The sequence below is a fragment of the Chrysemys picta genome, chromosome 1 (genome assembly GCF_011386835.1).
Source record: "Chrysemys picta bellii isolate R12L10 chromosome 1, ASM1138683v2, whole genome shotgun sequence".
NCBI classification, from domain to species: domain Eukaryota; kingdom Metazoa; phylum Chordata; order Testudines; family Emydidae; genus Chrysemys; species Chrysemys picta.
The window spans coordinates 100,018,305-100,045,666 of NC_088791.1; the positions used below are offsets into that span (position 1 = coordinate 100,018,305).

At 43.6% G+C, this 27,362-nt stretch overlaps 1 protein-coding gene across 10 annotated transcripts in view; it reads left to right on the forward strand.

Annotated features, from left to right (window-relative positions):
* Positions 1–263: 263 nt before the first annotated feature.
* Positions 264–27,362, forward strand: part of APPL2 (adaptor protein, phosphotyrosine interacting with PH domain and leucine zipper 2) — a 77,568-nt gene continuing 50,469 nt past the window's right edge. For 4 of the 10 annotated variants that reach the window (XM_008179371.4, XM_042843620.2, XM_005300780.5 and 1 more), the window contains exons 1-4: positions 264–796; positions 7,016–7,114; positions 22,962–23,021; positions 23,439–23,510. In XM_008179371.4, the coding sequence (XP_008177593.2) occupies positions 743–796; positions 7,016–7,114; positions 22,962–23,021; positions 23,439–23,510 (285 nt within the window). In that variant the 5' untranslated portion in view covers positions 264–742. Of the gene's footprint in view, positions 797–7,015; positions 7,115–8,368; positions 8,452–22,961; positions 23,022–23,438; positions 23,511–27,362 lie in introns of all 10 variants that reach the window. The other 6 variants (XM_065564892.1, XM_065564903.1, XM_005300779.5 and 3 more) reach the window with 3 other exon arrangements.

The following is a 27,362-nucleotide window of genomic DNA, read 5'->3' on the forward strand; positions in this document are numbered from 1 at the left end:
CTCCTGCCCACTTCTCCATCATGACAAAATGCAGCTGGTGGTTTGGGAACCACTGCTCTAAATGCTGACCACTGGATTTGCTGTTAAACTAATTTTATTGTCGCATTTAATTCAGTTGGGAAGTTAGGCCAGCAACTCAAAGTGTCAGTGCATATCTAGCAGCCACCCCTCATTTCCAGGCACATCCCTCAGTTTAGTTCCCAAGTTCCACTCAAATTTAGCATCCCCTCACTTTTCTTGGACTTCCCACCGGCTACAGGGACACACGAAAGTGAAAGTATTGGGACCCCCCCCCCGGCATTTTAGGTGTCCTGTGCGTGAATAATTTCCCCGCGTCCCTCATTTTGGGTCTTGGTCAGGCACTGAGTCACCCACCCCGCGCTGGGCGTGGGAGAGAGTTTGGCGTCTGCGGCTCTGCAAAGAGTTAACCGAGGCAGGAAGCGCTCAGCCGCCACACTTCCTGCCAGGGGATCTCCCCAGCTGTCACTCTTCCTCGTGACTCGCTGCCTTGTGGGAGGAGGAGGAGCGCTCCTGACTCGGTGCCTGGGTAGCAGGCTCGGCTGGGGCGCCCGGCGGTGTTTACCTGACTCCTGCACAAAGCAGCCGCGGGGAGGGGACAGAAGCCCAGGTTGGACGCCTCGCTCCCCGCTGCAGCCAGCCAAGCAATACGTGTCAGGGCTGGGACGCTCTGCAGCCGCGGAGTTCATCCGGCTCAGTGACTCACGCTCCGCGGAGAACCAACATGCCCGCCGTGGACAAACTCCTCCTGGAAGAGGCTTTGCAAGACAGCCCGCAGGTACCCGCCCCCCACCTCTGTCTTATCGCCGCTCTTGACCTGTCCCTCCGGGGAGCCCCCGAGCCGTTCTCAGGCTGGCGGGAGGCGCCTCTGCTGTCGGTGCCGCGCGGCGTTTCACGGGCCGGCTCGGAGCGGGGGGTTGTTTTCACTATCCCGCCGTGCCATGGGGCTAGCCCTACTCGGGCCGTGCAGCGCCGATGCCCGTGACGCACCTGCATTTCCAGCGGAGTGAAGGCCACACGGGATTCAGCAGGCCCGAGCAAAGGGGTGTGTGTGTTAAATCTCCAGTCCTGGCGGGGGGCAACAATCCAGGCTGTTGGTTTTGGGCAGACGCTGAGCAAGAATAACAAATGGTAACATCAGGAGTTAGTGTTATACCACGTTGTGCTTCTACGGCGCTTTTCATCTGCAGCGCTCAGTGTGCATGGAAAAAAGTGGGTGGGGAGCATGCCACCGTTTTACAGATTGGGGAAACTGAGGCACGGCGGGGGTTGAGTGGTTTACAGCGGCCTAGGTGAATATTATCTTTTTGCTGTGGGAGCGGGGAAGTAGCCACCACGGAGTAGGCTGAGCAGATTCTCAAAGTGGAGAAATTAGGTCACCTGTCACGGGGGCAGGACTGCGGGGGAGGGTTTCATAGACCGTCTGAGAGGGGATGGCACCTGGGATGAGAAAAGGGTGCCCTGTCCTCTGTTCTCTGTCAAACTGCCCCCTCCCTCTCACTGGTTGGATGTGACTGTGCAGGCTCCAAGAGGAGGGACCTGTGGGAGGGAGGGGGAACAAGGTGCCAGCCTATGACATGTCTTACAGGCGATGGTGCTTGAGATGCATGTGCACTTAGCCAGCCTGCTGTTGGTTTCCCTAGCTCCTCTGATCAGGGTGGTGAGAAACTGCAGGGTTTATAAAACTGGGACAAAATATTGTTTGTTATAAAACTGAGAGAGACGCCAGGGCAGTTGCTGAAAACAGGGATGTTCCTGGGTTTTAGGGTCACAGTCGCTGAGTGGATTCATAGCACTAAATCCATACTCTTACTGCCCTCTCCACTTCCACCTCAGGGGGCTAAAGAAGAATTTCCTTGTATTAGACTAGATTCTTTCCCTTATGTCTAGCATGCTCTGCACCAGGGCGGGCAAACTTTTTGGACTGAGGGCCACATCGGGTTTCCAAAATTGTATGGAGGGCCGGTTAGGAGAGGCTGTGCCCCCCCAAACAGCCGGGCATGGCGTGGTCTGGCCTCTCCTGCTTCTTGCCCCCTGATGGCCCCCTAGGCCTCCTGCCCCATCCAACCCCACCCCCCGTTCCCTGTCCCCCTGATAGCCCCCGGAACCCCCGCCACCCCATCCAACCCCTCCTCTCATTCCTGACTGCCCCCCGGGGACCCCTGCCCCATCCAACCACACCTTCTCCCTGTCCCCCGACTGCCCCCAGAACCCCTGCCCCTGACTGCCCCCCGCTGCCCATCCAACCCCTCCTCTCCTTTCAGACTGCCCCCTGGGGATCCCTGCCCCCATTCAACCCCCCTGTTCTCCGCCCTCTGACCACCCTGACCCCTAGCCACACCCCCTGCCCACCACCCTGAACTCCCCTGCCCTCTATCCAACCCCCCCTGCTCCTGCCTCCTTACTGCGCTGCCTGGAGCACCGATGGCTAGCAGCGCTACAGCTGCACCGCCCAGAGCACTAGGACAGGCAGCTGCGCCGCCTGGCTGGAGCCAGCTGTACCACCGCACAGCTCATAGCACCGGGTCAGGCCCCGGCTCTGCAGCTGTGCTGCCCCAGGAGCTCACAGCCCTGCAGCCCAGAGCATTGCGCCAGCAGCAGAGCAAGCTGAGGCTGTGGGGGAGGGGGAACAGTAGGGGAGGGGCCAGGGGCGAGCCTCCTGGGGCAGGAGCTCAGGGGCCGGGCAGGAGGGTCCCGCGGGCCGGATGTGGCCTGCAAACTGTAGTTTGCCCACCTCTGCTCTAGATCACACAGTGACCTCCATGCTAGGCCAGCTGCAGCCAATGCTGCATCCCTATTGGAAAAGCGAACCAGGGACCTGGGGAATACTCCACACACAGGAGAGGCTAGCAGGTGACCTGTATTGATGGTGAGAGGGAGAGAAGGGTGAGAAGGAGGAGCCCTGAGAGTTGGGGCGAAAAGGGGGGCAAAAAGAATGGGGAGGGGAAAATTAGGGAAGGCAGGGAGACTCTACAGGAGCCCGGGGAGGAAGACGGAAAGGTCTGGGGAAACAGAAGTCACAGAGCAGGGTTTATGGATGGGGAAGAGAGGGGACTTCACCAAGGGATGGGAAGAGGGGCACTTGTGGGAAAGGGTGTGCGTGTGTGTAAGGCATGATGAAGAAAGAGAAACAAAAGGAAGTGGCAATATAGGGAGGGAAGAAAGGAGGGTGGGATGAGTGGTAATTGGGAGAGAAGTCCTAGGCTACATCTACACTACAGGGGGGAGTCGATTTAAGATACGCAAATTCAGCTACGTGAATAGCGTAGCTGAATTCGACGTATCGCAGCCGACTTACCCTGCTGTGAGGACGGCGGCAAAATCGACCTCTGCGGCTTCCTGTCGACGGCGCTTACTCCCACCTCCGCTGGTGGAGTAAGAGCGTCGATTCGGGGATTGATGATAAATCGATCCCCAAGAGGTCGATTTCTACCTGCCGATTCAGGCGGGTAGTGTAGACCTAGCCCTAGATCCATGGCAAGGAGAAGCAGTAGTCTCACCAGGATGGACCTACTGAGGCTCTGCGACCCCATTCTACTACCACCCCAAATTGGCTGGTCCTAGACCAGCAGGAGGAAGAAAATCAGTGCTTGGAGGAATCACAGCCTCCTTCCTTTTGATACAGGGGGCACCCCACAACTTACTGAACTAGAGTAGATTTATTATTAATATTACTTAATAGTTATGGTGTTTACATCTCCAAGGCTCAATGCAAATATTAATTTTGAAGAACTTTATAAAGCCACTAAGTAAACTCATTTTTCTGTTCCATCAACACCATCTCACATGATTAAAAATTTAACAAAAACTGAAAGCAACCAAAGAAAGCACGGACTAGGGTTTATAAGTCTCCCCAGTCTTTCATGACCCGAAACAAAGGAGCTTAACCCTTCCTTTACAATGGGTAGAAATACTGGAAGAGTAAAGACTATATAAACCTAAACTTTTGCAGGACATTTTTCACTTGATTCCTTCATCATTTGTTGTTTTATCTAGGTTTCTGGAAAAATAATTTCACTTTTGCATAATTGCCATATGGTCCTGATTTTTTTAATCATAAATTCATTCATTCACATGAATTAATTCACAAAAATTAATGACATTTTCAATATAGTAACATTTTGCATGCAAGAGGCCTGATTCTCCACTGTCTATTATTAATTTGTGTTGTGGTAACACCTAGGAGCCTGTCATGGACCAGGACCCCATTTTGCTAGATGCTGTACAACACAGAACAAAAAGACTGTCTCTGCCCCCAAAGAGCTTACTGTCTAGCACCTTGTATAGTAATTTACTCCTGAACAAAGTGGGCCTGATCCTCTTTTGGTCTATACCTTGTATAGTCATTTTCAGAAATGCAAAGGGAGAACAAAATGAATATAAAACAATTCTTTTCCAACAAGGTGCCAGGCAGTGGAGAATTAGGCATAAGTTATTTATTAATAAGGTTTGCAAAGCTCACCTTCTCTCCAAGAGTAATGTAATTATATCTTCATTGTCCCCAAGCACTATACAAAAAAGCCCCCACCATTTAAATGTGTTCCATTTAAAGTGTTTGACTGCAAATTAGGAGACAGGCTGACCCAAGTAGCCATGCTGAATTCAACAGTTACTCATGTGAAGACTGGATGTTTCCAGCAGCAAGGGTGGTGGTGACATGATTAATGAAGCCTCCAGAGAAATGTTAAAAGGTTATGTTTGGATTACCATGGTTCACTGGTGCACCATTATCTATTATGTAAGAATTTGACAAAACAGCAACAAGTAAATTATGCATCTGTTTTAAACCAGTGTAACTAACAAATAGTGATTTTAAAAAGAAACATCATAAAGATTTTGAACCTTAACATCCAAACTATTTGAATGTATAAGGTTTACTATTTTTGAACAAAAGTGCTAATTGAGGTCAAGATTTAATGACTAAATAAATGGGTATCTAAAATTAAGTAGCTGATTCCATATTTAGGCATCTGAATAAGTAAAGCTGGGATTTTTCAAGGAGCCTGTGCTAATTTCAATAGAATATAGGCTTCTAACAGCCATCTGTGCCCCGTATTATAAAAATATATACTTAGGAGCCTAATTTAGGCATCTGTTTTTTGAAAATCTTGGCCTGAGAATTTTCTTAACATTTCCCATAATTCTGTTGCTTTATCCTGTAACCACAATCCTTTGTTTATTATGTCTGGTCAATCAGTCTTTTGTCACAGCACAGTATAATGATGTTCAGTGTTAGGTAAAGGAAAAGATGGGGTTATAGAGAATAGAAGTTTTAAATTAGTAAAACTATAGTCAGTGATTGCAACAACTCAAATCCAGGTATTTTTGCAAATTAGTGTGTGTTTCAATTATTAAAATCCAGACTGGGGCCCTGTTCTGGAAACTCTCAAAACATGGGGCTCCCATTGAAAGGGAGTGCTGCATGCCAAGGGCTTGCAGGATCAGGCCTTATGTAGCTTTCTGTTGGTGTATCTTGAATTCTTTCCCTCTTTGATTTGTATGTGCTGTTGTTTTAATGAAAACAATATTTTGCACTTCTAATGCTCCTTTTTATCCTACCATCTTAAAGTTCTTTCCAAGCATCAATTATCCCCCTCGATGTTTCTAAGATAGGTAGTAATATACCCATTTAACCTTACTAAACTGAGGTGTTGTGAGATTAAGTGATTTACCCAAGGTAAGCAAGTACAGCCATGCAGAGTCTAAAATAGGACCTTCTCAACACAGATGAAATCAGACATTGTCTTAGTCCAAAAAATCTCAGCAGAGGTGGTTTGAATCTCTCAGAAGCAATGTAAAATCTCTGCAAGGAGATTTGCAAAGAAAAGTAAATGTCCTGGAGAAGCAAGGTTGTATCCTCCCAAATAGTGATGCTTCTTATAGCTTTCCTAAGACTGTAAAATAAATTCCCACAATTAGCATCTAGATACTTCAGGCACATTAGAGATGACTAAGATAGGACAGATAAAACACTGACTAGATGTCAGGTCTAATATGGTTATTAAAGTACTAGAGTTTATGGTAGACAGATGGAACTAATGCAAAGTAATTTAGCTGTGCAGATAGGGAAGACCTTTTCATTTAGTATCAAACAGATTGGATTGACCGGTCAGGACACTTTGAATTACCAAGATGCAGAATGACTTTCTGAAAGAGACTCTGTCAAAGTTACACTGCCAGCCCAACTTTTTACCTCCCCTTTACTTGTACTGTCCTGATCTATTAAATTCACTTGCCCAGCACTAGTCCCTGGCCTTGATTTCCTCCTTTGCATGTAGCACTGCAACAATGTAATTTGCTGTCCCTGGCAATTCCACTGAAACAAGCCAAGTGGATGCATTTCTCCAAGATAACACAAGTTATGTTTTCCTCTCTGCTGTTCCTCCGCTCACAAGAACAAAACAGAATGGCAGAGTGAAGAAACCATGCTTACGGACACGCAGCACTAAGTGTATATGTATGACTGTTGTCACAAACCAACATACTGCTGTTGGGTCTAATTTTAAGTCTACCAGTTTTGGCAGTATTCTTTTAAAAGTTGTTCAACACAGAAGCCTCCTGAGATGGCATAATGGAAGATAATTTGTTTTATTACCAAGGGGTGCTTTTAATTCATTCTAAGAGTAGAGAAATAAAACTAGCGATGGTGTTTTGACCACAAGACCTTGGCATGGCTTTGATTACTGTAATCAGCAAGAGGAATTTCAGGATTTGTTACATTCCTGACTATGCTGGAAGGAGTGTCTACCAATTAGAGCAAGAAGGTGTTGTCAGGAGGACTCTGCCATTGCTTTGCAGTGTAAACTTATTTGTGCATCAGTTTACCATCTCATTATAGTGATCAATTGTTGTGTTTTTACATTGTTGGATAAAAGAAGCTGTACACTGTATATTCAAAGTCTTATTATGCTGACTAATTTGTTTTGCTACAGTTTATTTAAATTTTTTTAATATTTCCATTTGGGAGTAAAACCTTTTGCTTTTTCTTTTATTAAAGACTCGCTCCTTGCTTAGTGTATTTGAAGAAGATGCAGGAACCCTTACAGACTATACAAACCAGTTGCTTCAAGCAATGCAGCGGGTCTATGGGGCTCAGGTAATCTTTCATTTGTGTTGACTTTGTTTAGCAAGCAGTAGAGGCAACCTTATTAATCGGTTCCTAACAGATACACTGATTTGCAAAAGTGCAGAACATGTGCAGCTCCCTTTGATTTGTGCAGAAGTTGTGTGGTTGCTCTGCTCTTTTGAAAATCAGTCTCGATGATATTGTCACTCCTGTCTTGGTGTTCCTCCGCTTATTCAGAAAACTGAAATAAAATAAAATAAGAATCGTGGCACACACTTACTCTTGTGTATACTGCAAGGTCAACATTTTCAAACTTGGCTGACTAAAGTTAGGGTTAAATTTTCACTTAGATGCCTATATCGCCTTTGAAAATTGGGCTTAGGCATGTGTGTCATTCATATGCTTTTGAAAAATTTACCCTAAATACCACTGAATAGTAGTGAAATTTAAGGCTTTTCTGCACAGGGAGCTATTCTGGAATATCTATTCCTGATTAACTCAATGTGTGGACAGTCTTATTCTGAATTAGCTAATTCCACTGGATTCCTTGGATTAGTTTGATCCACTGAAATAAACGAATTTGGAATAAGTTACTCTTATTCCAGAATAAGAGTGTCCACACATGGAATTAATCAGGAATCGTTAATCTAATTTAAATTAATATCCGACCTTATTCCAGATTAATTGTTGTGTGCAGACAAGCCTTTAGGGACAGTTTTTTAAAGATATTTAGGCACTTGAAGGTGTAGAGAGACAGTGGGATTTGGGCTGTAGTCCACGAAAGCTTATGCTCTAATAAATTTGTTAGTCTCTAAAGTGCCACAAGTACTCCTGTTCTTCTTTTTGCGGATACAGACTAACACGGCTGCTACTCTGAAACCTGTCATTATGCAAGGCACTGCATTTAGCCATATGGAGTGGAAATCCATCAACCTCATGAGAGAAGTGGGCTGTAGTCCACGAAAGCTTATGCTCTAATAAATTTGTTAGTCTCTAAGGTGCCACAAGTACTCCTGTTCTTCTTTTTAGGTACCTAACTAATTTAGATGTTTTTGAAAATCCTACTAGGCATCTTTCTGCATCTTTAGGCAACTAAATACCTTTGAAAAGATAGCCATAAGTTCCTTTTGAAAATGACACCCAAACTCCCAAATCACTTAGGCACCTTCCAATTTTCCCCCTTGATCCTTATTTAGGTACCTTTATTAGGAGCCTAAATATAGATTTAGATGCCTAATTTTAAGCAATCAAATTTAAAAATCCCTGCCCTAATGTTCTGAACAGGAAACAGAATCCACATCTTGAGCCCAAACCTGCACCACTCCACTCTCACAAGAAGTCCCTTTGACCATAATGGGACTATGCAGGTGAGTAAGGCGTGCTTGAATGAGTAAGGGTTTGCAGAATCAGACATCTTATTCTATTTTTTTCCTTAAACTTAAGTGACTTTGTATTCAAATGAATGCTCGGAATCTTTATAGGAGAAAAGAAAGGGTCCAGTGTTGCCAACTCTCCCAATTTGATTGCAAGTCATATTTGAGATATTTGATGTTTTACTTAAAGCCCCAGCTCCAACAGACAAGTGACGAAAAGAAAATCTCAGCTTTCGCTAAAAAGTACATTTCTAGCCCTCATACTTATGGAGAAAAGACAGAAAATATGACCCAAGTGCACCTTGAAAGCACAAATCCCACAATGCAAATAAAATACCCAGATCCACAAAGATATTCAGGCTCCTAACTTCCATTGATTTTAATGGAAATTAGAAGCCAAAATACCTTTATGTACTGGGGCCAAAGAAAACAAAATTTCTTACTTTGGTTTTTTGGATTTTAAAAATCACTAGCTTTTTTGTTTTTGTTTGTTAATTTTGTGATTTTGGTGGGCCTAACCCCTGATTTTTCAATAGTTGTGGTTGGCAAAACCCACTGCCCTTGTCTTTGACTTCCACAGCTCAGAGGTAAGTGACTTTAATAGCTGTGTAAACATTGATTTACAGTATTCTTGGGAAGCAGGTAAATATAACCCTTATTTTACAGATAAGAAAACTAAAGCAAAGGGAATTGACTTGCCTTAGGCAAGTCAGTAGAAAAGCCAGATTCAGAACTCAAGGCTCCCTACTTTTGTGCTTATTCTTCTATATCATATTCCCTCTTAAAAAGGAACAAGACTGCTAGGACTTCCTGGTGGGCTATCAGTGAGGCCAACCATGATGTATTCTAATGAAACAACTGCTAAAGTCTGTTTGGCCCCACACACAGATAGCAATTAGCAATTAATATTATGAACCTGATTATTTAGTTTATTCACAACTGAGGAATTCATAATAAAACATGAACATACAACAGATATCACTGACGGAGTCTACTACATATTAGCCATCCACACAGAAATTATTTTCAGGACATTCTCTTTGGAACCAAAATGAATACTCTTACAAGTCACTATTCCCCTTTCCCATCGAGGCAAGCAAACATAATTCATTTTGCAACAAGAGGCGTGTGGCTCAAAAAGAGCTGCCTAAAAAGTCTAGTATGATATTTTCAATGCTCAGTTGCCATTACAATGAATCAGAACTGGTTTCCAGGTGTTCTATGCATCTCTGAAATTCTCAGCCATGCTACATTACCTTTAATAAAAAAAAGATTCAGGATCTATATAAACCAACACATATTCTTTAAGATTACATGCAAAGAATATAAGGACCCGAGTATAAAGATTTATAGCAAAACTGTGCAAAACAAACTACTTTATTGGGGTTGTCTCTCTCACAGACAATATGATACTCTGAACATTAGTATTTTCTTGCTACTGATCCAGGGTTCATTTCAAACTGCATTTCTGGGCCCTGGGCACTCAAACCCAATCTGATGTCATAGGATATTTATTCCCCAGGACAGCACACTGTCCACAAAGAGATCATTAGCAATGCTGCTCACATTAGATGCAAGAAGCAATACTGAAAGCAGCTAGCAGTAAGACATTATCATTGACAATACTTCCAACATTAGCCTCTAGGACTGGACTTTTCACAAGTGACTGATTTTACATTCCCAACTTTAGATGACTTAAAACAGTGGTTCTCAACCAGGGGTATGTGTACCCCTGGGGGTACAGAGAGATCTTCCAGGGGGTACATCACCTCACCTAGATATTTGCCTAGTTTTACAACAGGCTACATAAAAAGCCCCAGCAAAGTCAGTACAAACTAAAATTTCATACAGACAAAATGAGAAAGTGAGCAATTTTTCAGTAATAGTGGCTGTGACACTTTTGTATTTTTATGTCTGACTTTGTAAACAAGTAGTTTTTAAATGAGGTGAAACTTGGGGGTATGCAAGATAAATATGACTCCTGAAAGTGGTACAGTAGTAGGATGACCAGACAGTAAATGTGAAAAATCGGGACAGGAGGTGGGGGGGTAATAGGAGCCTATATAAGAAAAAGATCAAAAAATCGGGACTGTCCCTATAAAATCAGGACATCTGGTCACCCTATACAGTAGTCTGGAAAGGTAGAGAACCACTGCCTTAAGGGAGCCTGATTTGCAAAAAGGATTAAGCACCTGCCCCCTGAAAATGAGATTTCTCAAGTCAGGCACTCAAAATTAATAGTCACTGGCAAAAATTTAGAGCCCAAAACAGCTAATGCAAGAAGTGCTTGGGAGGAGAGTGGCCAAGGAGGAAATAGATCGGGCAAGGAGTAGGAGACTCAGTAATATAGCAAAGCATGGGAGAGTGTAGTAGGACAGTGCGAAGAGGAAAGATTATGGGGAAGCAAGAAATAGAGAAGACAGAAAACAGAGAAAGAAGAGAAAAGACAAACAAAGGAACGTATCTCACCAGATACAGCAAGTTTCATGAGTCATAGTCAATGATGGGTGGAGCCTCCCAATTCAGTGGGTGTACTCAGCCACTTTGCCTCCTCCTCACCCAACCGAAGGGGCACCAACCACATGGAGTATCCTGGTACCGCAACTGAAATCCTGGCCCAGTGCGGAGCGGGGGCTTGGGAAGGGGCGGGTGCCTAGAGAGCTAACCCATGCCACAGCAACGGCTCCTGCCCTGGGGAGCTGGGCCTGGCTCCCTGAGAAGAGGTGTGGGGGCAGAGGATGCTGCTGCAGGTGGTCAGTAACCACAATGCCTAGAGTGAGGAACCAGGCCCAGCCCCGGAGGACAAAAGCCACCACTGTGGGGTTTCTGTGTGTGCAACTGAGCCCATAAGCCTCTGCTAAAGCCGCCCTGGCCACAGGCAAGAATCATTGTCTAGAAAAGCCAACTTAAGCATCAGGAAGTAGTAGGAGGCCCCAGAGCTTGAGTTTATATATGCCCACATTGCCTCCCCCAAACCATCTTACTCCTTACTGCCCCTTTGTGTCCTCTGAGTCGCACCTCTCGTGCTACCTCCTCTGTTTGGGACTGCCTCTCAGTTTTCATATATCCATGCTCCTGTCCACTCTCCACTTGTCATACTTAAAACCCAGTTCTTTTATGAAGCCAGCCAACACTGACCTTGTTGGAGTGTTGATCTCACCCCACCTGTACTGTATTGCTTCCTGTGGGTAGCAATCAGCACTAAATGCAAGCTGTTATCCATCCAGAAACATGTTTGTAGTTGCCCAGAAACAGTGCTGTGTGTGCAAATCGTTCATTTAATTGGCTGCTAGCTTATAAACTGCCAGTCACAGTTTTATTTAAAGATTTATCAGATCACTTGAAAGTCATGTAAGGAGAAACTGGAAGTATTTTCCCAGTATGGATGGCCTTCTTTTTTTTTTTTTAAGGTAAAAGCTTCCCAATAGAGTCTATCCCAGCTGCCCATTTAAGGGTTGCCAATATTGCCAACCCCAAATGTTCAAAAATCATGAGTCAGGCTCACCAAAATCATGAGATTGGCTTTAAAATCATGAGATTATGTAAAAATAATAGATTTTGTGTACTTTTTATTTGCCTTCTGCTTTTTGAGCCTTTAGGGTGCACTGGGGTCACATTTTGAAGCTTTCTCCCAGCCACGAGGGCTGCAAACTTACTTTTTCTTTAAGAATGAAGGCTGAAATGATCCCATATCCACTTGACTCCAGGAGCTGGGGCTCTAAGGAAAACAGTATTTATCATGAGATTCATGACAAAATCATGAGAGTTGGCAACACTGCTGTTTCATTTCTATTGATGGGTTGAACTCTCAGAAGTGACTGTGCCATTAGTAATAGTGATGTGTCAGACAGGCTGAATTGTAGGAAAGAGATCTTTCTTAAGTGAAGCTAGTGTTTACGTGATAAGGCTGTAGAGTTAAAACCAAGCAGCCTGTGCCCCAGCTTGCATTTCCAATCACCAGGTGCCGTGCCACACTGAATTAAGTCCCTCCTGAAATCTGAATGTCATTCTCCAGTTCCGCTCATCATGCTACAGTAATGGCCCAGTGGGGACCTTCATATGCCAAGAATAAAGAAAAGACACCACAAAATAAACATGATTCTTTTTTTTAAATTGGTAATTCCATTTCATTCCACAGTCGACTAAAGTGTATCAACCAGGCACCTGAAGGGGAATCCTAGAAACAAGTTATAGTGCAATAAGATGCTGAACATTGTCAGTGCTGTGGCATTTTCTGTAGCAGTCCCAATAAATATATTTGTATGCGAACAGTGTTTGTAGCTGCTGGGAAGCAAGGGGGGAGAGAACTAGAAGCAATCTAATGCTGCCTTTAGCAATGCAGAAAGGAAATATTTTTGGGCAAAGAGACATTGGAGAAAATGTCCTGAGGATTAGGTAGGTGCTACCAAGCAAAGTGACAGCACTGAGCATCACTTATGTAATTTGGAGCTGCCTAGGATTCCTTTAGTTTGTTCTTCAAACTAGTTTCATCCCACCACCACCCATATTTAATTAATGAATCCTTACACTCTCTCAGTGATGCCTCTTTTTGGCTCTAAGACCACTCCTGGGGCTCAGAAAGCCTGATTTAAAGCCCTTTGGAGTCCATGGGAGACTTTTCATTGATTTCATAAGGTTTTGGATCCATGAATGAGTTTCCAGCTCTTTGGGAACATAGACTTCGTTACTTATTATTTTGCCGTATTGCAATCTGAAACATCCAAATATCGTGAGTCAGGCTCTACAAAATCATGAGAATGGTTTAAAATCATGGGTATTTATTATTATTATTATTATTAATAGTATAATAATAATAATTAATAATAAATGTGTTCCTTTTATTTGCCTTCTGGTTTTTAAGCTTTGTGGCTGCACTCTGGTCATCTTTTCAAGCTTTTCTCTGCAACCATAAGGGCTTTTGTTTTCAATGAAAGTTGAGATTCTTACGTAACCATGTGTGGCTTTAAATCAGATATCATATAACACGAGACTTGCAATAAAATCAGTGGAGTTGGCAACACTGATTTTGTAAAGCACCATGTACATTTATGATGCCGTATTGATCACAAGTGTGCATTATTTATATGAAGGGCACCTCCTGTGATGTATTCTCCAAATGTAAATAAGAACACAGTTAAAGATAAACAGGATTTAAATGGATGATGAATATTGTATTTACAACTCCGTGGAACTCCATTTCATTGTTGCTGGTGAGCTTTGGAATTGTCACCAGGCCTAGAAGCAAGTTTATTAACATTCAAAAGGTTGCAGAGCAGTTTTTAAACTAGGAGATGGGGGAAAGCCGACTGCTGCAGAGGAGCATGTGGATCGGACAGAGACTTTTCTTAGAGGAGAGTCTGTTGATAGAGATTTTCTAGGTTAATAGTCAGGAGCAGAGGATGGAAGAGGATAATGTAAGGGCCAGATCAGACGAGAAACATTCACATAAAGAATCGAACACATCAGAAAAGGGCAGACAAATAAACAGTGACAAGTTTTTAAAGTGCTTGTACACAAATGCTAGAAGTCTAAATAATAAGATGGGTGAACTAGAGTGCCTCGTGATAAAGGAGGATATTGATATAATAGGCATCACAGAGGACAAACAATGGGACACAATCATTCCGGGGTACCAAATATATCGGAAGGACAGAACAGGTCGTGCAGGGAGGGACTATATGTGAAAGAAAATGTAGAATCAAATGAAGTAAAAATTTTAAGTGAATCCACATGTTCCATAGAATCTCTATGGATAGTAATTTCATGCTTTAATAAGAATATAACATTAGGGATCTATTATTGACCACCTGATCAGGACAGTGATAGTGATGATGAAATGCTAAGGGAAATTAGAGAGGCTATCAAAATTAAGAACTCAATAATAGTGGGGGATTTCAATTATCCCCATATCAACTGGGAACATGTCACCTCAGGACGAAATGCAGAGACAAAATTTCTCGATACTTTAAATGACTGCTTCATGGAGCAGCTGGTACGGGAACCCACAAGGGGAGAGGCAACTCTCGATTTAGTCCTGAGTGGAGCGCAGGAGCTGGTCCAAGAGGTATAACTATAACAGGACCGCTTGGAAATAGTGACCATAATACAATAGCATTCAATATCCCTGTGGTGGGAAGAACATCTCAACAGCCCAACACTGTGGCATTTAATTTCAAAAAGGGGAAATATGCAAAAATGAGGGGGTTAGTTAAACAGAAATTAAAAGGTACAGTGACTAAAGTGAAATCCCTGCAAGCTGCATGGACGCTTTTTAAAGACACCATAATAGAGGCCCAACTCAAACGTATACCCCAAATTAAGAAACACAGTAAAAGAACTAAAAAAGACCCACCGTGGCTTAACAACCATGTAAAAGAAGCAGTGAGAGATAAAAAGGCATCCTTTAAAAAGTGGAAGTCAAATCCTAGTGAGGTAAATAGAAAGGAGCATACACACTGCCAAATTAAGTGTAAAAATGTAATAAGAAAAGCCAAAGAGGAGTTTGAAGAACAGCTAGCCAAAAACTCAAAAGGTAATAACAAAATGTTTTTTAAGTACATCAGAAGCAGGAAGCCTGCTAAACAAGCAGTGGGGACCCTGGATGATCGAGATACAAAAGGAGCGCTTAAAGACAATAAAGTCATTGCCGAGAAACTAAATGAATTCTTTGCTTCAGTCTTCACGACTGAGGATGTTAGGGAGATTCCCAAACCTGAGCTGGCTTTTGTAGGTGACAAATCTGAGGAACTGTCACGGATTGAAGTATCACTAGAGGAGGTTTTGGAATTAATTGATAAACTTAACATTAACAAGTCACCGGGACCAGATGGCATTCACCCAAGAGTTCTGAAAGAACTCAAATGTGAAGCTGCGGAACTATTAACTAGGGTTTGTAACCTGCCCTTTAAATTGGCTTCTGTACCCAGTGACTGGAAGATAGCTAATGTAACGCCAATATTTAAAAAGGGCTCTAGAGGTGATCCCGGCAATTACAGACTGGTAAGTCTAACGTCAGTACCGGGCAAACTAGTTGAAACAATAGTAAAGAATAAAATTGTCAGACACCTAGAAGAACATAAATTGTTGGGCAAAAATCAGCATGGTTTCTGTAAAGGGAAATTGTCTTACTAATCTATTAGAGTTCTTTGAAGGGGTCAACAAACATGTGGACAAGGGGGATCCAGTGGACAGAGTGTACTTAGATTTCCAGAAAGCCTTTGACAAGGTCCCTCACCAAAGGCTCGTATGTAAATTAAGTTGTCATGGGATAAAAGGGAAGGTTCTTTCATGGATTGAGAACTAGTTAAAAGACAGGGAACAAAGGATAGGAATACATGGTAAATTCTCAGAATGGAGAGGGGTAACTAGTGGTGTTCCCCAAGGGTCTGTCCTAGGACCAGTTCTATTCAACTTATTCATAAACAATCTGGAGAAAGGGGTAAAAAGTGAGGTGGCAAAGTTTGCAGATGATAGATAATGTTTTCACCCCTGAGCTCACAGAGAGCCGAGAAGATGCCTTTTTATCTGAAGATAGTTAGGACCAAAGCAGACTGTGAAGAACTTCAAAAAGATCTCACAAAACTAAGAGATTGGGCAACAAAATGGCAAATGAAATTTAATGTGGATAAATGTAAAGTAATGCACATTGGAAAAAATAACCCCAACTATACATACAATATGATGGGGGCTAATTTAGCTACAACAAATCAGGAAATAGATTTTGGGGTCATCATGGATAGGTCTCTGAAGACGTCCACGCAGTGTGCAGAGGCGGTCAAAAAAGCAAACAGGATGTTAGGAATCATTAAAAAGGGGATAGAGAATAAGACGGAGAATATATTATTGCCCTTATATAAATCGATGGTACGTCCACATCTTGAATACTGCGTACAGATGTGGTCTCATATCAAAAAAGATATACTGGCACTAGAAAAGGTTCCGAGAAGGGCAACTAAAATGTTTAGGGGTTTGGAACAGATCCCATATGAGGAGAGATTAAAGAGGTTAGGACTCTTCAGCTTGGAAAAGAGGAGGCGAAGGGGGGATATGATAGAGGTATATAAAATCATGAGTGATGTGGATAAGGAAAAGTTATTTACTTATTCCCATAACACAAGGACTAGGGGCCACCAAATGAAATTAATGGGCAGCAGGTTTAAAACAAATAAAAGGAAGTTCTTCTTCACACAGCGCACAGTCAACTTGTGGAACTCCTTGCCTGAGGAGGTTGTGAAGACTAGGACTTTATCCAGTTCTCTTTTAAATGCTGTTAAATTCATGGAGGTTAAGTCCATTAATGGCTATTAGCCAGGATAGGTAAGGAATGGTGTGTCTAGCCTCTGTTTGTCAGAGGGTGGAGATGGATGGCAGGAGAGAGATCACTTGATCATTCCCTGTTAGATTCACTCCCTCTGGGGCACCTGGCATTGGCCACTGTCGGTAGACAGGATACTGGGCTAGATGGACCGTTGGTCTGACCCAGTACAGCCGTTCTTATGTTCTATGCCCGTGGTCTGCGGAGCAGAATTTGGAGATCTGAGTGTTACAGAGAGGAGAACACATCATAACCGTTCAGCTGATAGCTGGTTTGCAGGGAAACTGTAAAGATTTTTTTTTTTCCTCTCCAGAACTAGAATCCTGCTGTAGCTGCTGGCACTGTTTTACAGCAGAGCCATGACTTGTATCTTTTCTCTTCCTCTCAGATGATCCTTCATCAAGCCATTCATTACTTGTGAGGACTGAACACGCCATTGTGAATCAGCTTAAACAGGGAAAGCTATAAAATAGCCTGATCCCGTGAGCTACTGATCACTTTCAACACTAGGGGATCTCAGCATCTCCCAGCATTGGGATCTTAATTTCTAAAGCATTCTCTCTGCAAAGTTAAATCATTACAATGGTAGCATTTTCCCGATTGCCAGACCGCTGAGTGCTTCAGATAGCATATAGACAGAGCTGGGTAACACATTCATCTCATGCCTCAGCTCCATTTGAGCTGAGCCTGGGTTTAAGGTTGGATACTTCCCATGATCCCAGAAGAAGGAAAATCCATAAATCCTTTGTGGACATCCTCCTCTTCCTATCTATGAGCAATTAGGTATCCCAAAAGCATACCAATTAAAACTTTATTGCACACCATTGTGTATACAGGGTGTGTGTGTTTATATTTCCCCCCTGCATCTGCCATTGCTATGCAAAGTAGTTTTGTATTACTCCACGCTCGTTTACATGCAAAGTTTTGAAAATGCTGTCCTTAGCACAGAGAAGTAGATATGCTGAAAGATTCATCATACTGGGGTTGGACAAGATGAGGTGGCTCAATGCCTTTAAAGCTAATTGTATAACTCAGTTGAATCCTTTACAGGTACTCTTATCTGGAATCTTGTAGACAATTATATGTAACTATCCACTATTGAAAAATTAGGGTTAATTCCAATTTTAATTCAATCTGACTGATGTTTTTACCACAGAACTTATTTAGAAAGAAAAGGTGTTGAGAAATGATGGACTATCTCACAACTAAATTGTATGTAAGTGCAGCTGAGTTTTCATTATGAACTGGAGGGAGGAAGAGCCTATTCTTGCATCAGGTAACTAGCTGTGTGCTTGACAGATGATAATAAAAGGTAGAGTCACACCAGAAGCCCAGAGATGAACACTCTGACACTTTGGGGAAGTTCAGATCCAAAAATTAATAAATGGGAATTTTGCCATTGACTGGAATGAAAGTGGGATCAGGCCCAGAGTTGACTAAAGTGTTGAAACAGCGCATTTCAAGTACAGTCCCTTTTTCATTTACATATGGTAAAGAGAGGATTTAGATGCATTACCTTGTCTTCTTTATCACAGCCATGTAATCTGATGCTGGTAGATCTTTGTTTACTTTTTCCGTTACAGCTCTGAGCACTTGGTAGCTAAGCTCAAAACTAAATGAAATAATTCATCCAGGGTCGTCACTGCTTAATTAGAACGGATTTCTGTCCAGTCCCCTCTTCCTCCCAATAAACATTTGTACATGATTTCCCTGGGGATTTTTTCCCCGCTATAAAATCAGCTAATGAAAATACATGTGTTTTGTATGTATAGTACTAACGAAAATGAATTTTGCCCTCACTTAGATTTATCAGACTGCTCAGGCTTTCAATATGTTTTCTAGTCGGTAATCTGTCCTTACTGACTTTCCCACTACAGAAGCGTTTGATTAACTCTGAAATTTCAGAAGGAGCTGTGGGGTATTGTGACAGAGAGTAATTTGAACAGTTGGAAAAAAATTTAGAATAGTCTTTATTTTGCTTCGTGCCACCGTTTTCCAAGAGATTTTTCTAATGTTGTTTAATTATTTAATGATAAAAGTACATTTACAAACAAATAATGTTTGTTCTTCAACTTAATCAACACATTATTTTCAGCCAATTCAGGATAATAGTATGTTGCTGTATTCCAGGGGGAAATGTATGGAATTGAATTAACTGCTAGAATGGATTCCAAGGGCTTCATGGATCTGTAAATACAAGCAATGCAAACAACAACTTTTAATCCCTTCAGTTGATTAATGGTGTCAAGAGAGGAAGGGGGCACAAGACAGTGCCAGAGAGAAGCCTGACTGAGAATGAATTGGAGGAGGGTTAAGCTGGAGTTGCCCCAAAAAAGTGTTTTTAATTAAGCAATGTTGCCACAGGCTGAGCAGAGTGTCTTGTCCCTGGGTAATATGGCGGTATTTACACCTGTCTGATTAACTTGATTTGTGTGCTAGTGTTTTCTGTTTGTTTGGAAATGACATAATTAAAATTTTATACCGAGAATAGGGTCACAATCTGCAAGGTAGAGAGAGGTAGGTGTGTGTGTATAACTAAGCATTAGCAACCCCAGATGGATTCACATGTACGCGGTAGTAGTGTGCACTGTATTCTGACAGAATGACACCTCAGTGCACAGAGCCAGCCCTAAGGCCTATGCACCACTGAAAGCACCGTCTATTGGCTTCAGTGGTATTTCAGTGAATGGAGACCTTGTGCTTGCTTTCTGCCAAGGTAAATCTCAGCCCTCTCCACCTTTTCTCTCTATTCCTGCCGAGAATATGAATACTCTCTATGGGGTCTGCATATGGCGGCCATTGCCTGGTCATGTAATAGTCACCGTTTAACTCAAGTACCAGGCCCCGAGCCCTTGGCTATGCCGTAGAACAGCTCTCTGCACTCACTGCTCCAATCGCTTAGGGCCTGTGAAAAACCATCTTCATGATCTAAGGGGGCCAGAACTAGGAGAGCCAACATCTGTCTTATGCTTGCATTGCAGCCATTCAGGTAGATATCCTGCTACACAGAATATGCCCTTTGTTTTTTCCATGGCCTGAACATGACTTTACCACTCCTCATCCCCTGCAAACAGTGACTCTGCAGAGGAGTTAAGATGCTGCAGAGGCCCATGCAAAGACTGTTTCTAGAGTCTTTCACTCAGATTCTGTCCTATACCAAGATGTGCTTGCACAGAAGGGCAGAGGAAGCCATCAGGGAGCAGGTTCTATCTGGCTAGTGACAAAGCTTCTGCTGTTGGAATCTTTAGTCTCCCTCTTACATATCCCAGGCCAAATTCTGCTCTCATTTACACAGGTATAAATGTAGGTTAACTCTACTGCTTTAGCTGAGAGTAGAACTTGCTTCCTTTCCTAACCCTGCCTTCCCCCACTCGCTAGGTTTCTGATACACAGAGGAAGACACTGAGGGCAAATAGCAGAGGTGTGAGGATGTTTCAAGCCCAGCATCTTCACATTTACCTGTTGGTGCTGTCACAATACTAATAGCAACATGGGGTTGCAGGAGCTTTACATTGTTTTCTCAGTACTATTTAAATACTATTTGTTGTTGAAATCTTCTATGTGAGAACAGCCCCAATACTAGCTCAGAGTGTCTTTCAGCTAAACTTCTACATTATGGTTATTAGTAATAAGTATTATATATTCTGGTAACACTCTAAGGCCTCAGTTGGGATTGGGACCCTCTTGTGCTTGGTGCTGTACAAACACATGAGAGATAGGGTTTGCAACCTAACTGGCCTCCAGACAGCAATTCCGGGCCCCAGGGCAGAACAGTCAATGGGCCCCCACGCATGCACAAGCTGTGCCCGCGCGAACACGGTCTGCCTGACATTTGGGTGGTGCTGTGCCTGTACTGACTGGTGCCCAGCGAGCTGCCGGCTGCACTGCTGGGCACGCTCTTCCGGCATGGCCAGGGCTTTCACATGCCTGCCCAGTAGGGTTGCCAACTGTCTAATCACGTAAACCCACATACCCTTGCCCTGCCCCACCCCTTCCCTGGGACCACATCCCTGTCCTGTGCCTTCTCTGAGGCCCCACCCCTGCTCACTCCATCCCCCCTCCCTCCGTTGCTCGCTCTCCCTCTCCCTCATTTTCACCAGGCTGGGGCAGGGAGTTTGGGTGTGGGAGGGGATGCGGGAGGAGGTGCAGGCTGTGGGAGGGAGTTTGGGTGCAAGCTCTGGGCGGGAGTTTGGGTGTGGGAGGGGGCTCAGGGCTGGGGCAGGGGGTTGGGGTGCAGGCTCTGGGAGGGAGTTTGGGTGCGTGGGGGCTCGGCTGGGTAGGGGGTTGGGGTGCAGGAGGGGGTTGGGGTGCAGGCTCTGGGAGGGAGTTTGGGTCCGGGGGGGCTCAGGGCTGGGGCAGGGGGTTGGGGTGTGGGAGGAGGTGCGGGCTCTGGGTGGGAGTTTGGGTGTGGGAGGGGGCTCATGGCTGGGGCAGGGGGTTGGGGTGCAGGAGGAGGTAAGAGTGTCTGTGCTTACCTCGGGTGGCTTCCGAAAGCAACCAACGCACCCCTCTGGCAGCAACCCGTAGGTGGGGGGCCAAGGGGTCTTGGTGTGCTGCTGCCCACAGGCACCACCCCCACAGCTCCCATTGGCCGCAGTTCCCAGCCAATGGGATCTGCGGAGTCGGCGCTTGGGGAGGGAGCAGCACGCGGAGACCCTCTCCCCAGGGGCCACAGGGATGTGCTGGCCGCTTCCGAGAGCGGCGGGGAGCGAGGGCGGGCAGGAAGCCTGCCTTAGCCCTGCTGTGCTGCGGCTGGGGGCCTTTGGGCCCTTTAAAATCACCTTTCCCCCCCACCACCTAAAGACATACTCCTTCTCACTCACAGAGATTTTGTAACGGAGAGAAATCCTTGAGACTGTGGGGTGCAGTTTAAGTGTCTGGGCTTCAGTCTGCAACATGAGCACTGCAGACCAGAAATTGCTAGTAGCGCCAAAATAATGGTGGTGCTTTAAATTGGCCTTGGGATTCAGTGGCTAAACCAGTTTCCCTCTTTGGCTTAGATTGATTGATTTCACCTGTTCTGGGGCTACTTTCCCACCCTTTCTCATTATTCCTCCCCACTTCTTTCCACTAGTTCCTCCTCTGGATTGCAGATTTTAAGTGGGAAGTTATAACTTGTGACTTCTTTAGAAGCTGCTGTGTAATGCATTCTGTGGGAAGGGGAGCATCAGGCATGGTTTGTGACCTTCTCAATGTACCTGGTCGCAAAGTTACTCGCAGACTAGCCATGTGTCAGCAAACCGCCTATTCTTTTTACTCTTGAATTTGGGCTCAGTCCTGCAATCCATCCATTATGAGTGTACTTAAATTGTTGCATATTAATAGTTCCACTGGCCCGTTTGGGATTGCTCTAAGCATTGCTCTACACACAGCTTTGTACGGCTACCACAGTTTGAAACCTGTATAGTTATACCAGTACAACCCCCTAGTGTGGATGCAGTGGTACCTGTATAACTGGTATAACCTGTATATTGGCACAGCTTATTCCAGTGAATTTAGGCAAATAAGCTATACTAGTATAAGGCACCTTTAAACTAGTATAACTGCATCCGTGTACCAATGTAATTATTTCAGTAAAAAAAATCATACTTCTAACCAATCAGTTAAATTCATACTAAAATCGAATGTAGACCAAGCCTCATTCACACCAACTGGCCATGGGTCGTATGAATTGGTGGAGTGCTTTGGGACTTCTCATGTACACAGAGTTAAGCATGTGCTAGAGTAATTGCAGAATCAGAGCCACACGGCACATCTATACTGCAATAAAAGACCCACAGCATGGCCCTCAGGCTGCAGGGTTATAAAATTACAGTGTAGCTGTTTGGGCTCAGGCTGGAGCCTGGGCTCTGAGACACCACAGGTGATAGGATCTCAGAGCCCGGGCTTCACCTGAGCCCAGACATCTACGCTGCTATTTGCAGCCCCACAGTCCCAGGCTCGCGAGCCTGAGACAGCTGACCTGGGCTCTAAGACTTGGTGCCGTGGGTTTTTATCGCAGTGTAGGTATACCCATAGATGTGAAATCTTTGAGGCAGGGAAGGTCACTTGCAGTGTGTATATATCCCCCAGGGTCCTGGTCCTGTTTGTGGCCTATAAACACTACCACTATCCAAATAATAAAGTAGTAACAACAGTAATTCTAAATATTTTTGGTTACCTCTACTAAACTCTCCTTTTTGTTTTGTAGAATGAAATGTGTCTAGCCACACAACAGCTTTCCAAGCAGCTTCTTGCATATGAAAAGCAGGTACGTCTAAAATTCTATGTTTGCAAGGGTAACAGTCTCAACATTCAGCTGATTAGATGGTGCATATGAAAAATCTATTCAAAGGGTAGGATTTTCAAAATGGCTCATCATTGGCCTAACTCGGGTCCCATTGAAGCCATTGGGGGAAATTGCCTGTTGACTTCAGTGGGAGCAGCGCTGAGTATTTTTGAAAATCCCATCCAAAATGTTTGTTAGTAAATTAATGAAGATGCAAAGCAGCCTATTCTTGGTACGACCATTCCCATTAAATAAATCAGATAAACGTTATTCCTTTAGACAAGGAAATTAAAATATAAAGTGCATGTATGAAAGTAGTAGTGCATATTTGTAGTACGACATATTGTCTGTATAATGACCTTGTTAACTTACAGTATCAATATATATTTTTATTTTCAGAATTTTGCCCTGGGTAAAGGAGATGAAGAAGTGATATCCACCCTTCATTACTTTTCAAAAGTAGTGGATGAGGTAATTTAAATGGCCTATAGCAATATCATCATGTTCTCTGTCTCTTTAGCCACTTTCCTCTGACTACAACTAAAGGCTAAATTCTGCCTGGCCTTTGTGCGACCATGTAATGGAAGGGAAGGAGTAATAAATCCCACTCCCTTTATATAACCCTTGTGTTTGGAATTATTAATATTTTCAAATATTATTAATAAGGGAAATCACCGAACACTGATTTAACCATAAATTCCTTTATTAAATCCAAAGGCCAAATGGTACTGATACAATTGCTCTAAACATGCCTTAAAAGCCTAAATAATAAGCAATTTACTACAGCCAAACAGTAACAAAACATTGTAAGTATCTTGATCAAGTGCTTATAAAACAGGCTAATCCCAGTAGTGCTCAGACCCATATTGGCTGACTCCAGCATGGTCAGGAATTAGCAATGAACCCTTGAGGAGTTCACTTTTTATACCCTTTAACAAACAAGTGATGCCATTGCCAATTACTGATTGCAGCTAAAAACCAAATGGAGACAGTTCACCCTTATTTCCAGTCTTAACCCAGACAAGATATACCACCTCTTTTCTTCCCTAGGCCTTTTCTTCTTATCTTGTTCCCTCCTTCCTGCTGACCAACAGCTTTTTAGTTGCACCTGTGTTCACATGGGACATAACACTGGTAGGTGGGGTGGGAAGGTCCATGTTGGCTCCTTTTAAGAGAAATTCTTTTTCTCTTATTGCCTGTAGTCATCCCTATCAGTCAGAGGCCTTCCTTTTAGAAACTTCCCCTTATTTCATTAGTTATTCTTTGAACCAGACATCCTGCCTACTTTATTCCATTTCGCCTTATAACTCATTATTTTTAAGACCTTCCTTCTACATGCTATTGAGGTCCGTTTTTACGACACCTATGTATTTCCTTAATGAATAAGCTAACTTTCCTTCTTTCATTTAATACTTATTCTACACCAGGTAAGGATTGGGCAGAGTTGCAACCCCAGTGCCCAGGGGAGTGTAGAACTGCTACTGGGATGCTCCCATGGAAGCATACCGCTCCTGTGGGAGAGCAATGTCCCAGCTCTGCACCCCACTCCCATATGTGTGAGGGGGAGTAGATTGCATCCCTTAAGAAGTGTGCCAATTTGTATTACTAGGGGAGTGCTGGGAATATTGGCTCAGAATCCACAAAGGTATTTAGACTCATAACTTCTATTGAAAGTCCTGGTCTTTGTGAATCTGGGCCATTCAACCTCTTTGAGCACACACCCTGTGCCCGCCCCCCCTCGCGCAATTCATCATCCTCAATGCAAGGGCTTTGCCAAACAGGCAGGGGAATTAGGGGAGATTCTGAAATGGGTCAAGTATCAACTGGATTGGGCTAGTTTATGATCTCCTCCTTCTGATAGAAAAGGCCTTTACACTATTAAGCATTAAACTCTGCAATCGGTGCCCATATTTTCTGGGGAAAGGAGCATCACAAGCAACAGTTAATGAAGTTTCAAATAGTCACCTCAAGATGACATAGAATTTTATGCTGTAGGATTCAGCAGGAGTTTGATGGCAAGAGGGTTGGTTTAAATCAGGCTACAGAATTGAGTACACAATGCTTTTGTTCTCTCCAGGCAGTGCATGTCACTGCTAAGAAATGGGAGTTTTTCTAAATATGGCCTCACTGGGCATGAAATAATGTTTCCCGGGTGGTCTGAGTATCTAGGTGCTTGTATGACCTTAGTGTCAGAGTGGTTTTTTTGGTCTTACCTCATCCCTTCTAGGTTCCACAGGGTCTGTGCTTGTATAATCAGAAATACGCTACTACTTCTTTTTAACTTTTGTTTGCCATTAAAGTAAAAAGGCAATGGGTTGTATTGGGGCCTAATTTAGACAGAATAACAAAACTTGGTTAAATAAGCTCAAATATTAGCATGGTGTAACTCCATTGACTTAATCAAAGTTACCCCAAAGATTAATTTAGCCCTTACTTGCTTCCTGCCATGCCATTTCTTTCTGGTGATCTTTAAAAGGACCGATGGTTAATGTTACATAACAGGCTCTCTCAGAACACACACAAAGCATTGCCCCCTCTTACTGGAGTATAAACAGGTCAAAAATCAATGTTTTCTCCCTTCCAAGGTACAAACAAAGCCCTACTCTTTGCTAGCTGTGAGCACAGAATCCATTTTGTTGAATCTAGGCTTTTCCTCTTAAGTTGCCCACTCCTTCCTTTCCTCAGCCTCCTGTCAGCTGTGCCCCTGGAGTTTACTGAATCCCAGTTACGACTGCTCTACAGCCACGTAACCCCTCCAAGCTGGTTCCCTGCCTCTGCAGACTTGACAGGAAGAACAAGTTTGCAGAACTTGGCCTTACCGGGCAACCACGTTTAGGGATCCAGACAAGTAGCATCCTGGGTCTCAGTAATCCCTGACAGTATATAGAACATCACATCTTTGGTCTCATCTGTGGAACCTTTTGCCAAGCCCCAGCATGATCATGGGCGTCCTAGCTGAGCCCAGTCTGACCCTCTCTCCCTGCTGCTATTGACATGGAAAAAGGGACTTCCCCATCCATATATAACAACATGCCACAAAACATGTCTTTATGTGCTGGATCACATTCTGGTCTGGATTTTAAAGAGATACCTACAGAAATTGGGGGTGGGGGGAGAGGGAGGGAGAGACTTGCCATGAGAGTAAAGCATTTATGAATAGGATCCTTTATTTGTAATGGTTCCTATTGTGAATACATTTCAGTTTACACGAATGAAAGGAAAGAGAAGCTCTAGCAGTGGGAAATGGTCCTGACTCTGTTGTGTAGAGCATTAACAAAGAACGTGGTTAATGGAGGCTAATTACTAATGAAATCTACTCAAAGGCACAAGTGTGAAGGAACTGAAATGCTCTTTGAATCCTTTAAAAAGATCAGGCAAGGATTAAATTAAGCTTTTAGGCTGAAATCCTCATCAACCATGCACATCTTGAGTAAACAAGCTTTGGGGATTGAAGTGCATAGTATCCTCTCACCCAACCCACTGAACTCGGGTGCAGAAGCAGTGGCCACTGCTATGGTGTGTGAGTTGTGGTAGCAGCTGTAACACACTGTGACACTCCTCCTTACCTATTTGGCTTTTCCCTGGATCACTGCTCAGGGACTTGCACTGGTTATTGAATGGTTCTATTTATCTCCTCCATAGTCTGCCCCTACACCCCTTTCCATGCATTAAGGAAGATAACGATGAATTTTTAATTTGTATTGTAGTAGCAGCCTAGCGATTTTAGTCACACATCGTGGCCCCACTGTGCTAGGCATTGTACAAACACAGACTAAAAAGACAGTCCCTGCTTCTAAGAGCTGATAGACTAAGAGTTTGTCTACAGGGGAAAGTTTTTTCCAATAAGGGTTAAACATAGCTACTGAATGAATCAAAAAAAGAACTTTGATGTGTAGGTGCAAGGCAGTTTGTGCCGAGAAAACTAAAGATACACTGAAAAATCTTTGCCGTGTAGACAAGCCCTTAAGTATAAGATGAGACAACAGATAAGTACAACAGACAGACAAAAAACACAAGGTAACAGTGAGATGATTATGAACCATATGACCAACACACCTGCTACCCAACCATTGTTGAGTTTCATTGGGAGTCACTCCAAATGACAGTGGGGGAAAGACGTATTGTATAGAATCAGTGTTCATTTAAGCAGTGATTAAATTACTCTCTCCCTGATCTTGCGGTCCATACTCAGGCAAAACTCCCATTGCCTTCAATAGAGAGAGTTGCATGAATCAAGAGTGTAGGATCCATTGATCTTAATAGGAGCTCAGCACTTATTAAAATCAAGAGGTGCCTAAATGTGGCTTTTAGAAGTCTAACTTG